This window comes from Halyomorpha halys, unplaced genomic scaffold (genome assembly GCF_000696795.3).
Source record: "Halyomorpha halys isolate HHAL.00 unplaced genomic scaffold, Hhal_1.1 Scaffold939.1, whole genome shotgun sequence".
NCBI classification, from domain to species: domain Eukaryota; kingdom Metazoa; phylum Arthropoda; class Insecta; order Hemiptera; family Pentatomidae; genus Halyomorpha; species Halyomorpha halys.
Genome location: NW_027108038.1, coordinates 176645 through 190729, shown reverse-complemented (window position 1 = coordinate 190729; position 14085 = coordinate 176645). Strand labels below are relative to the sequence as shown.

Here is a 14085-nt window from a genome sequence, read left to right as displayed (position 1 = left end):
TTTGGTATTGTTCTGCGAGATCCAACGCAGATACCTCTCAAGATGAACTCCCCCTCTGAAAGTCTCGCGGAATTTTTCTTAAAAGAAAGGGACTCATTTTTCATAAATTTCTTTCTTTATTTTTTTTCCATTTCCACTCCGCCCAATACGCTTACCCATGCGAAAAAATATTTTCCTGGATACACTTGGGTTCCGAATATATATAGTTTATTACGAAAAGATGGTTTAAAATTTTTTTAATGAAAAGATAGGAAACAATTTTCTTAATCGATGCCTACCTACCATATCTTTTTAGGTTATAGCGAATCCTTTGATGACAAGCATTCGCTTTATTACCACAGTTTGTGAAACCTAATTAATACTCTGATAGAAAGGAAATGAGTCTCTAAAGATAAGTGGATATTTTAAAACAATTTAGTTACAATCGCGATAACTGGTTTTGTACAGTTCTTATCTTGACTCTCCAATCGATGAAGAGGTAACTAGGAATATAAAGGGATGTTCGACGAGGTAGAGATCAAAAATGGAGCGGTGGAACAACAGAGTAGCCGTGGTGAGTGGAGCCAGCGAGGGCATAGGAGAGGCCATCGTGCGGCGGCTGGCTGCGGAGGGGATGAAGGTGGTGGCCCTAGCCAGGAGGGAGGCTATGCTCAAGGTGAGTGGCTCCTGGTCGAATACTAGGGGTGATAATGAGCTCTTGTTAAAAGAATGGTCAGCTACCCATTTAGACCACGGTGAAATTAATGCGATTCCGGCATAGTTAAAACAATATCATCTATATGCGTGTGTGTGTGTATAATAAATTCACACATATAAAGTAATATTTATATATATAAAAGGGAATGGTCGAATCTTTGTCCACCATAAACTTTACTATACCGATTTACAAGCTTTTTTTTTCTTAAATATTGGAAATTTTTTATTCAGAGATTTTTTTTTTCCGTTGACTATTGTCCATATAATCAATTTAATTATATTAAAGTTAATTATATCGTTAATTATTCCTCTTCATTGTATCTAATCCCTACGTCTATAGGACCGTTGAAAAGCTGAATATCTGCTCTTTACATTAACAAAAAATAGTTAATAATTATTAAGTTATAAGGGGAGAAATATGGGTTTGAAATAAATAAAAAACTTTCCAAACGTTTTATTTTATACCTCCAGTTCCCATTTGTGTGATAATATCTGGTTCTCGCCTTTGGTGCAGTTTATAGACCCCTAAACATTTGCCAACTTTGGTGTAGATTGGTTGAGTAGTACTAAAGTTATTTGTTTTTTGATTCATCAAAGGTTATGTAGGGGGAACATTTTGGGTCAGAAAATTTTTATTTTCGGATTTTTTCGAAAATGCGTATTAAGGTGTATCTTGAGGTGCTAAAACCAAATATCAGCTTTACTCCTAAAAACTCTGTTTCCACACTTTTGCAGGCGTTCCAAATCACTTCAATATCGTACTAATAGTGAAGCACAGTGAGGGTTATTATTGAAGTACTATTTATATTTTAGGTAGTATATACACAAAAATATCAAAGATAATCAAATTGTCTTAAAGAATAAAAAAAAAAAATCACCTTACTCGTACTTGTATTAACGATGATACAGCGAAGTTAGCTGATACTTAAATAAATCAAAGACCGATTGAAGTGCAAACATTTTGGGCTACAAAATTTTATTTTCGGATTTTCAAGAGGTACTAAAAACGGGTATTAACTTTGTTTCACTCCTAAAAAATCTTATACCACACTTTCGGTATCACATTGATTTAATTTATATTGCCAAATCATAATAATAAAGTATACGTAAATTATAGTTTTAACTAAATACAATAATTTATATCAAACTATCAATTGTATTTATTACATCTATAGTTTAATATAAAGTATTTTACAAATAATTCACGTATTGAAAGTCCTCATGTTAAAAGTATGACTTGTAAGAGAAAACACTTTATTAGCTTGTAGAAAGAATTTATATTTTTGGATTTAGTTAAATAAAAAAAATAAGAAAGTTTTTCATGAACTGTTCTTATATTAACATCATGAAAGAAGAATAAAGATTTGATAATATTGATACTTATAAAAAATAATTATTTATGAACTATGTATAAATATATTTAAATCGAGAAAAATCCCTAAAGATTAACTTGAATAGAAATTAATCCATTACACTTAACTTAAAGAATATTAAAGTAAAACCCATTTTGGCCTACACCTAATACAAGTAATTCAGCTCACTTACATAAACTACATATTTTCAATTCCATTTCCAAAACAATTTAAACCATTTGGCGCAAGTACTCAGGAACATCTATAACACAGTTTTACTTTAAGAAAGGTGTTCTACCCCAATATTATGTTACAGAAACTGGAGAAAGAGCTGACAGAAAAGAAGCTGTACGTGAGAGGCCATGTTTGTGACGTTGCCAACGATGATCAGGTGCAAGCAACCTTCCAGTGGATTGAAGACAACGTTGGCCCCGTCAGCGTACTGGTCAATAACGCCGGTGTTTTTAGAGTGATGCCTATTCCCCGTGAGCAAACATATTGAATGCAGGCTGTTAAATTATTATTATTGCTGAATAACATACTTATTCATTACTTTTTAATTTTATAAGAATTGGACGTGAGTACTATGAGATCAATTGTCGACACCAACCTGACGGGACTGTTGGAGACCACAATACACGGAATCAGATCAATGAAGAAGAACAAGATTAATGACGGCCACATTTTCAATATTAACAGGTGAATTTGAATTATCATAATTATGGATAAAACCAATCACATTTTAGAATTCCAAAAGTAATATGTGTGAACATTCTTTTTGGAAGCTTTTATTTATTTTCACTGTTATCAATTGTATGTATGTAATCATATTTTAGTTCATTTTCAATTATCAAAATGAAATTTGATACAAATAAGTAAACCAATTGGCAAAGCAATTTGGTTTGATGACGAATCATCTCTACAGAGTGAATCCTCAGCATTTTAAGATACTTTTAAGATAATCCTGGTACTTTAGATTAGATTTTTATTCAGGGCGATCAACACCTAGGTTATACACCCTTTTTACTTTATTTATCTTCTTGTCTTCGACATTTGATAGTTAAATGTAGACTATTTCCTTTTTACACTGTTCGGTATTGGTGGATTATGTTTTAGTATAAAGTTGAGTTTCTTTTATTATTTTGTCTATGGATTCTGCTGAGTCTTTAAGGGCCAATTCTGTTGCACGAGGAATTTTATTATTTTCGAAGGCTTGACGAAATGATGAGCATTCTTCAATTATATGCTTTATCGATAATGGGGAATGACAGGCTTGGCATATAGTTTGGTCCTCTTTTGTGATTAAGTGGAGGTGTGTTAATTTGGAATGTCCTATTCCTACTCTTGCAACAACCACCTCTTCTCTTCTGTTTCCCCTAATGGCACTTGTCCACTTTTGAGTGTTTTTTTTTTACATTTCTTAATTTATTGGTGAGTCAGCCCACATTGAATCCCAACTTGTCCTGGTACTTTTATTACTGTCCAGCTGAATATAGGTTATCAGATATTACAAGAGATACGGTGATCAACTAAGTTGAACGACATGAAAGAGTTTAACAAATCTTGGGAAACACGTTTTTTCAACAGGGACCTCTTCGAGGTCAGTAACTTAAGTATCTTTCTTTTTGGTAATTCTAAATGGAAAAAATGCATTTTATCCAAGGCCGGCCACACAAGAGCAACCGTTTCGGCTGTAGATGGTTCGGGATCACTTCATATGAGCCAATCTGGAATGCAGCCAAATCAGGGGGTAAGCCTACACCGATCCAGTTTCCCTTCTACGTTGCCATTGAGTGCAGTTGATCAGTTAAATCGGAGCCATACTGACTGTGGCCCTTGCAACTCAACACGTTCCTTTTAGCCGATCAGTTTTCAAACAAGTCGGAGGAGATCTAACCAAGAACCCTTTGTAGAGCTCGTATGGTTTATTATCATGAGGACACATACGGTATTAATTACAATAAAATATTTAATCTGATTACAAACTCCTTAACAACAAAAAAACAATGAATGACTTAAACTAAATTAACTGGTGTTTTTTTAAAAAATATTGCTATTATGTTTCAGCGTTTTGGGACATAGGATCAGTTTCAAAGGAGCTTCTCTGTATACTGCTACAAAACATGCAGTTACAGTCCTAAATGAAACTTTGAAAACGGAACTTGGCGATGAAAAGTCTAAAATCAGAGTGACGGTAATTAATGTTATCAATTTTTTATTATAAGACAAATTAAACTAAATGTTACTAAACCTATGCTTCTATTTCCTACATAAAACCAATATAAATTCTTGTAATTATTGATAAACATCAAATAATATAATTTATCAAAACTTGAAAAACCATGACAAAAACAGTTATACTATGCGGTTTAAAGTGTTTGAATTTCGTGGAATAAATTTCAATTGCATATTACTTTATTAAGTACAGAAGAAAGAAGTCCTTTATTTAACATTCTATCTCTTCAACATTCCCTTTAAAATTCCATCTCTTGTCACTGAATCCAGTCACTTGATAACCGTACATTATGATATATTTTAAATAATAAATTTAATCCTATTAATCCACAGAATAAAGACACTCGATAACTCTTTAGAGAATAGTAAATTAAAAAAATTTCCCTCAAATTTAAAATATAAATTTGCCATCAAACGGTTTCAGAGTCTTATACAAGATATGTAAAAAAAAAAAATCATAATTTTCTAAAAATATTTTTTAAAGAGGGACATAATTTTGTTATGTTGATTAGTAACACATATCAACTCACTAATTTTTTTAATGGATAAATTTGTTAGTTGAAAATTTTTATAATTGTTTAAATAATAATATATATTTGAACAAATAATGAACCAGAAATAGCTGATTGTATTGTATAAGAAGACAAGAGTGGGAGAGTAAAAAAAAACACTTAATCTTTACTCAGCTCGTACATCCTACCTGTTGGTCCTGCTATCAAATTTTTAGTTCTCCCTGTGTCTGATAACGCAACACTAAAGAACTAACCCTTCCTACTTTTTTTCTTTAATATTGCTTTTGAAGTGCAACCGATATGACCTCCAGTTCCATAAACAGTTAAAACCTCGTTGTTAAATCTAAGAAACGTATATGCAACACTGTTTCTTGTCTCTTTTTATCAACAGAAATAGTCTAGTTTTAGTAAGTAATAGCTATATAACATTATAAACAATAAATATAACCGTTTATAGAGCGTGAGCCCCGGATTAGTTAAAACAACCATGGCTGAGCAGGTTATTGTCGATAGACCGGAACTGGACTACCTAGAACCTGAGGACATAGTTGAATCACTAATATTTGCATTAGCAGCACCAGCTAACGTTAATGTAAGTTATTCCATCAGTAATAGATATTAAAACACGAATTATTAAAACATTCCTTAATCAAATAAAAAATGTTTTTATAATGTTGATAATTGAATTTTTTTTATATTGATGAATTAAATCATTTTTTTTTTTAAGTCGTTTTTAAAATAAATATTAGAAACATAAAATGGTTATTTCTTCTATGAGAAATAGTTTTTATTTCCAAGCCATGCTATTCAAATAAATTAGTTTACTATAATTACAGCTTACAGTGTATCGATAGTTATTGTTAGATATAGTATAAATACACCTTTTTTTATCAATAAAAATACAGTAAAACAACAAAACAGTATTATTTTTGTTAACAATAAATTATATCACTTTTTCTTCTCAATATTTATTCTTTAATTACATTTCAATCTATTTTAAATCCTTCATTTCCAGTTTTAAAACTTATCTTTTATAACTTTGTGTACAAAATCAACTAAATTTTGTTAAACTTGTAACTAATACGAACTATAAAAAAAGAAAGAAATAATGTGCCCCTGAATGGAACCACATTTTCCATCTCTTTAAAAACTTTTCCGTACTTATGTAATTTTATCCTGGAAAATTAATGAATATGAAATTTCAGCAAATTAAAATTCTATTTTATTTATTTGTGTTTAAAATCTAAGACCAATACCAGTTGTTTGATTTAATAATCTTTAGTTTTTATTTAATTAATTGAATAAGTTTGTAATTTTTAATTATACTCAAAGAAAATACTGGAAGAATCTCATAATATAAAATATGAACAATAATGCCGACAGATTACTAAAACCAGATAAAAATACCCATAAAACAATTAAGTAAAATTAAAAAAAAATGTATATTACAAAATGATAATCGGGACGAGATATCTCAAGATTAATTTCTTAAAATATTAAAATCTTTTTCTTGAATTATTCGTACTTACGAAGTGCCCACAGCTTAAGCTGCGATATGCTGAATTGTGTCTATGAAAACAGTATATTTATATTCTTATGTTGTTTTTTAGATATCTGAAATAACTGTGGAACCAGTATAAGGTAATCATCCAAGAGGAGGAAAGAAGCTAACACGAAAAACAACCAAACCTACAAATAAGTCTAATTATATTTTCTATTTAAATCAAATAATAATAAATAAAATACTGTTACCCTATCTTTTGTCTTAGATTTACCTTCCCAAATACATAAATTAAGATGATACAAGAATATAGTAGTTTAATATTAATAAGCAAATTAATACTCTATTTTAATGATGGAATAGTTTAGTTCTAGAAAAGGGAAAACAAAAAACCCTGGCATAAATTCCGGTTAAGAAGGGTTGAGAAATAGCTTATGCCTAAATTGGGGCTAAACAGGGGGCTACCCTGTTGTACCGTCTATAAAATATCATAAAATATTTTGGTATGACCAACCAAATAAATTTCGAATTTATAAAATTAGAAAAACATATCATAAGTATACAAATTTTTTAAGTTTTATTTTTTCCGTAATGAAGGTAATTCAGTCAGTCACTCCATAACAAATATTTTGGATTATTCATCTCAATCAAGCAGCAAAATTTAAAAACTTTAAATACATATTACATCGTAAATACCATAAGAATCTTTTACAAAAGAAAATTTTATGACAAAAAATTATGAATAGGTATTGCCCATTTATCTCTTCCAGGGTTGAATATTAAAACAACTTATCAAAAATGAAATCATAAACCATAGGCTCTTAAAATGTTTTTTTTTTTTTTCCATTACTTCCAAAATCTGTCATGCTCACCACAAAATGGTCTTATGTAACAATGCTGTAGCATTAGAAATATATTGAGAAATAAAAATAAATTTTAGGAGCTTTTAATTTGATAACAAAGTTATTAGCAATTATTTCGATGTCAATGTATTAGCTATTAATTATTTTGATGTCAAAATGGCATACGTTTTTAACTTTATAATTTCAGCAAGAAATATTTTAATGTCAGTGTCCGTTAGTTATTTTAATATCAAACTAAAATACTTGTTTGAGAGATTACAATAATTATTGGGTCCAAGGATTATGGATAGCCGGGTTTGACAAGGGAGTCTTAAAAAAATATATTTCTTCTGATCCTTTATTCCTCCGACCAACTGACAACAGTGAAATCCACAATTTTCTGGAAATAGTTTTACTGAAAATTAATCAATGGATCACTTCATCAAATTATGATTAATTTATTTATCAAATATAGTTAATTGAAATAAATTGGTCTTAGCCATAGATCGAGTTAATCATTGAAAAAGTGAGCACATGAAGGTGTTATGTTATAAATGATCGTAAAAAAATATATAATAATTTAATATTTATTTATTTATATTCTGTATTAGAAAAATAAATTTTGAAATTTTGAAAATTCTCTTTTTCCTTCTTTTGCCTTTCAGCGTGGAGGTGCTTCAGTCCAGTGCCAGAGTCCCTTTCACTTACCAATGCTTTTATGAAATCCAGCCGCTTTCCTCATTTCTCTCCCAGATGGGTAATTCTATCAAACTGGGATCCATGGTATTCTTGGCCTGGCTTCGAGGAACTTGCGTGGTTAACAATTTTCGGCCATTACATACATGGCCGAACCACTTTAATTATTTCTTCTTTAAGTTGACGGTAAATCCAGTCTTGTTCTATCATTCGTTATGAGCGAGTTTCGAGTTCGCCCGGCTACTCTCCTACGCTATTTTAATTTTGCTGTGGTGACAATTAATATGCCAAAGATATAAAAATTCGATATTTATATTCCATTCAATAAATTTTTTTAAAATATTTGTTGACGAATTTTACTTGATTATTTTAGAAAAATATTCTTTCTTTATAGTTTGAGCTGGATTAGGCTTGAAGAAGCGGGCGCCAACTCCCATACTCAGTTGACCGAGCAGTTTATTGAAGGCGGTATCAGAGTTGCCTCTTAGCTCTCACACTCTGCCATCCATCTCACGTCTGTTCGAGGGGAATGGCCCGCCCCTTCGTGTGATATCGGATGGAAAACTGAATTTCTTATTTATTCACTTACCTAAAAAATTTTACGAGTGAAAAAAAAAAACTTGGAAAATGGAAAAGAAATTTATTGGAGTATCTAATGTTTAACACCTACATGTTTAAATTAAGATTAATATTAAAACATAGAAATAGGGAAAAATACATATAAATGAAATATAATAAATTTAGTAATTTATTGAATAATGCATTGGATCAAATAATACAAACTTTTGTTTAATTATTGACTCTCTCTGCATCACAGATGAAGTAAAGAATAGATATTGTTTCAGAGATAAAAGTAATCATGTTTTAATATTAATAGGAAGAGTAACAAAATTGTTAATTAGACATAAGCTAAGGAAAGCTTATTAATAAATTAATAATATTCCCTAATGTTTTATTGTTTTATAGGGTTATTGTGAGTTACATTGACGACTTGGGTAGGATAGTCTGCAAAACGTTTTTAAATTATTGATGTGAGTAGAAATTTGAATTTAAGGTATGCTATTATATTAATAATAATATTGTTTGTTAAAAATCAATGCATAAATAAAAGCTTTTTTTTTTGCTTAAACGTTATTTTGGGAGTAAGTAGTTAACGTAATTAGTCTAGTTCCATGAAGTCAATTCATCTAATATATGACCAAACAACTTTTTTTAATTTACAGCATGACCATCAAATACATTTGTACCGGTACAAACCCATGATGGGTAAAGCGTAATGTTTTTGAAAGAAAGTAATGTTTTTTTAACAACGGCTGTATGAGAAGTTGATTTGTTCAAGGTCACGCTTAAAGACGCTACCAGTCATTGTATTAGATTTCATTAGAAGATTGTTAGTTGTGAGGTGGTGATCAAGAAAGTTACAAAAATAACGTGAAAAAAAACTTTACAAACAACCGACATTTCGCCACTCTTTATAGGCCACCATTAAGGATAAATGAGAACAAGATACAAACAATGTAAGCTATGACCAAACTATAGAGTGATGGAAGAGAAATGTAGTTAAAAATGATATATGAATAAAAATTGACTAAGAAAAACTATAGTAGATAGGGAAAGAATTGCAAAAGAATTATTTGGATGAAGAATAATGAAAAAATAATACGTGGAAGTAGTAACGAATATTGAAAAATTAAAGGAGGAAAAAGCGAAGAAGAAAATGTGTTGTAAACACGATACAATAATATATCAAGCATATACATAAATGTAAGTGGACGGATAGATAAAGGTATCTAACACAAAAAGATAGAAATAGATGTTTCTCATCTGGGTCCTAAAGGAAGAATGAGGAGGACGGAGCCATGTAGAGAGGGAGCATCCTAAATGAATTTATCACAACGTAAATATTCTTAACGTACATTTGTAGTCAAAACAATAAATGTGAGAGGGAACAATATCATAAGTAAAAAATATATAGATAGAAGAAACAAAAGTAAAGAATACCTATACAGTTTAAAGAGTAAACTAATTAAATGAGAGAATAAACATGAACCTCATAAAAAGATTATAAGTATAATGATGACCTAGAGATAGTTAAACTAACAAATATCATGCAACAGAACTAATATAGTAGAGTTAGTAAAATGAAGAGATACATAAAACAATCTTTATTAACTTTACTGTTAACCGGATTTTCATCCAAATTAATACTAGTACAACAGTCCAAGAGGAGAAAAATGACAGTTATTTCACCCAAATTTTTAAATAGTTTCAATTAATTGAAAACTAGGTATAATTTCTTGTCAAAATTGATGAGCCTGCCAAGTATAGGTAGGGGGAATAAAAAATAGCGGCTGTTTCAAAACGTTACAAATAATTAATTTTTTATTCAGGGCCCTGTCTTTACAACTATCAACAACAAAAGAAAATCTAAGAGAGTATCATTTAAAGTAGAATATCAGTCGTTAGTCAATTTATTTTGAAAACTTTATATCTCAATAACCATTTGACGTACAGATGTCTATTAACATTCAAAGCTTGTTTAATGAGCTATAAAGTAGTTAATGACGTTTATTTTCGTAGGATTAGTAGTTTTCATGAAATTTGCTAAAATAAATTAATTTATAGTTGTTCGGACAAATTTTCATTTGCCAAATTTATATTCATATGTGAATATCATAAATACTACTACTCCTAAGTGATAATTGTAATATACTATTTGTTATTAAGATAAATTTCCTTTATTTTGAGTGTTGGCAGAGATATGTGCGTCTTTTAGGTCTAGAGATATATTTTTTCAAAAATCCAACATTTTATACGAACAACTGGAAATTAACATTTTGTGAGTTTATTTTGTCAAATATCATTAAAACTGCTACTCCTACAAAGATAAATGTTATAAACTATTTTATAATAAATTTAACTAACTTTAATTTGAATGCTGGCAGGAATCAGTACGTCCAATCGTTTTTGAATTGAAGTTTTTGATAAATCAAACCTATTGTCTGAACAACTATAAATCAATTTATTTTAGCAAATATCATTAAAACTACTATTCCTAGGAAGGTAAAGATTATAAACTATTTATTACTATAATACGTTAAACTAGCTTTAATTTGAGTGCTATATCGACATCTATACGTCACATAGTTCCTGAGATATAGATTTCTCAAAATAAATTAACTAACTACTAATCTTTCAGTAAGTTTTTAAGAAATGTTTTTAAAAGCTATATCTCGAGAATTATTGGACGTAAAAAGCTCTAGTAAGGCTAATATTTCAGTCAATTTACTTTCCTTTAAATAATGTTCTTTTAGAGTTTTTAGTGTTGTTGGTAATTTTTAAGATATAGAGCTTCGAATGAAAAATTGTTTTTTTTTTAAAAGGTTTTGAAACAGCCGCCATATTTTATTCCCCCTACCTATACTTGGCAGACTCATTAGTTTTGTCTAGTAATTACTTGCAGGACTAGTAGCCACCCCCCCTCCCACCAGTTACCCAACTATAAATTAATTTATTTTAGCAAATATCATTAAAACTACTATCCCTACGAAGGTAAAGGTTATAAACAACTGTATATTACAACTATTTAGCTTTAATTTGAATGCTAATAGATATTTGTACGTCGAATGGTTATTGAGATATAGATATCTCAAAATAGATTCACTTACTAATGATATTTCAGTAGAATTTTAGTAAAATATTGCTTTTTAAAAGGCTATATCTCGAGAACTATTGGGCGTAAATAGCTCTATCATGACTCATATTTTAGAAAATTTACTCTTCTTTAAATAATGTTCTTTTAGATTTTCTAGTGTTGTTAATAGTTTTTAAGATATAGAGCACTGAATGAAAAATTAATGTTTTTTAAGGTTTGAAACAGTCGCCATTTTTTATTCCCTCGACCTATACTTGGCAGACTCATCAGCTTTGACTAGTAATTATACATAGTTTTTATAAAAAGTAATCAAAAGTTGGGGTGAGATAACTGACTTTTTTTCATCCCGGCTGTTGTCCAATACGGATTGATTCGGATATCAGTCGATTTTTTGGTTAGGGACTATGACTAAAATAGAAGTCTTACCAAAGCCAAAGGATTTCTTCTTCTTTTAATGTATTATTTTTAATGCACAAGGGCGTGCTCGAGATCAAAATCGGGCGGTGGAGAGGGGGGAATGGTCGTTCGCGTACAATTTTTTTTAATTGATTTTTTTTTTTTACTCAGAGCAGAGTGGCGCAGTGAAATGCAGTTTGTGTGAAAATAGGACTGTTAAAAGTCCGTTTTTTTTTCTTTTTTTCTCCGAACCCTCTAAAACAGAAATAAAAGTGAATTAATAAGTGCATTACTGTGAAAAAAAAAGAAAAAGTAATTCGTGTTGTGTCTTACCTTTTACTACCTTTGGTATTTTAAGGTAACCTGTTATGTTTAATATCACATATGAGCTATCCATTCAAAGGAGCTATTTTAAGTCCGGAGGTGAGAGGCCTCCTCGTGTTGTATCCCATATAAGATAAAAATAAAAAACATTAACTAATAAAGACGATCCAAAAGTCCGTTGAGGTTGCTCCCACTCTTCTTCTATACGTCCCCCCCCACTCTATGTCTCTACGTCGTAATTCTCATTCGTCCTTCAGGACCCTGGTGAGAAACATATCTATTTATATCTTACTGTTCATTCATTTATCTGCTTAATTTTTTATCACTCCATACTTACACTACATTTTCTTTATCATTCTTTTCTTCATTTAATTGTTCAATATTCGTTACTACTTGGAAACTTTATTGTTATTATTTCATTATTCTTTACTCGAATATTTTCTATTCTACAACTCACTACTATATTTGTTTCTATTTTATATTTTATTCATATAAGTTTTATAGTATGCAAACAACTTTTTTTTTATATCCATATTTGCATATACCATTTTTTTTTATATCCTTCCTATTAATTTCTGACATAGAGGAGGGGGTTATCTAAAAGTTACCACCCTATTCTAATCATGGTAGGGGGTCAAGTTTGTATTTTGTGGGACCATCACAGAAATAATAGGTGGATATGAACCGGCACCACTGTAGTCACGAAAGTTAAGGCGCCAACTTCCACTAGCAAGTTGTATTTTGAAAGCTAGAATTATACTGAACTCTACAGTAGCTATCTGGAGTAGAAATAACAATCCCGAAGAATGCATAGAACTAATCGAAAATAGCTTCTCCCTATAATAAGACGAGTAAGGTGGGGATCAGTGGGGCTGTGAGGCTGGGAGGAGTAAGTACGTCCAGCGTAAAGCTGCAACCTGAAAACACGCAGAACAGTTTTAAATTCGAATGCCAACCATTAAATATTATCGACATTTGTATTTGTTAATTATTATTAATTCTAGTAGTCCTACATTGCTTTCTATATTTGATTATTTGGTTTTGAACATTATGAATACTAAGGTATTTTCCTGTAATTAGGGAATAAATTTTATTAAATATTCATTTAAATTCCTGACTCATTATTTCTACATATGGTTAACAAAAACTTTATTTGGTTTTAAGGTTACTACATTACAACTCCAATTGCTACATTACTACGTGGGTTGTTACAATCACAGGTGAGTCATAATTTGGATATACTAATAAGAGTGTACCGTGTCTTTAATTTTTCAAATAAATAATAATTTTCTGAACAAGTATAATCCTTATCCCTTGATTACCGAGTCAAAGACTACCCAAACTTTGGATATTAAGAAAAAGTTTTAAATAACATTCCAATAATTGTCTTATTTCCTTCTCTAATGTTAGAAACGGGCATTTCTAAGTAGATTCTAATAATTTTTTTAATGCCTTTTTAGGTTATAATACATACCAAGAATGGCACATCGGTTTAAAAGACTTCTGTTTTGTCCAATTCGATTACAAGATTATACGGTCCTCACGTATTAACGCCACCGCAGTTGTTTGCACACAGAAATCTTCTTGTTCTTACTCTCTCGGAGTTTTGTTTGTTGCCTTTTGTATGGTGTTTTATCCCATTTCTAAGTGCTACGAAAATGCGTAAATGTAGCAATTCCCATGACATGAAACTATATTTTGGTAAAATTAACTTTTGGAAATTTTGTGAAAAGCAGCTTGATTTATCGGATAAAATGGAATGAAAAATAACTTTATTTTGGGAAATATGTCCCCTAAGAATAATTACATGGTTCATATAGTGAGATTTTTATCTGGCGAGCGTTTACAAATTTCCAGATAGTAGAATGAAATTACA

General features: G+C 30.2%; 2 protein-coding genes across 2 annotated transcripts in view; both read left to right on the top strand.

Moving 5' to 3' along the window:
• Positions 1-487: 487 nt before the first annotated feature.
• Positions 488-6551, top strand: LOC106687265 (farnesol dehydrogenase). The gene is made up of 6 exons (XM_014431037.1): positions 488-655; positions 2365-2533; positions 2618-2747; positions 4116-4242; positions 5253-5387; positions 6406-6551. Exons 1-6 carry the CDS (start codon positions 524-526, stop codon positions 6433-6435), a joined length of 723 nt encoding a protein of 240 aa, XP_014286523.1. The 5' UTR covers positions 488-523; the 3' UTR covers positions 6436-6551.
• A 5908-nt stretch (positions 6552-12459) lies between these two features.
• The window catches only part of LOC106687264 (farnesol dehydrogenase), a 7843-nt gene continuing 6217 nt past the window's right edge, over positions 12460-14085 (top strand). Inside the window, exons 1-2 of the mRNA XM_024359661.2 lie at positions 12460-12473; positions 13374-13429. The gene's annotated coding sequence lies outside the window, so the exon portion shown is untranslated. The remainder of the gene's footprint in view (positions 12474-13373; positions 13430-14085) is intronic.

What these genes read in the sequence shown, in the direction of transcription:
- LOC106687265 (XM_014431037.1), top strand. Translation starts at nt 524, where the DNA reads ATGGAGCGGTGGAACAACAGAGTAGCCGTGGTGAGTGGAGCCAGCGAG. An exon ending in GGAGGGAGGCTATGCTCAAG is followed by an intron (nt 656 to 2,364) that starts GTGAGTGGCTCC and finishes ATTATGTTACAG; the next exon opens with AAACTGGAGAAAGAGCTGAC. An exon ending in AGTCTAAAATCAGAGTGACG is followed by an intron (nt 4,243 to 5,252) that starts GTAATTAATGTT and finishes AACCGTTTATAG; the next exon opens with AGCGTGAGCCCCGGATTAGT.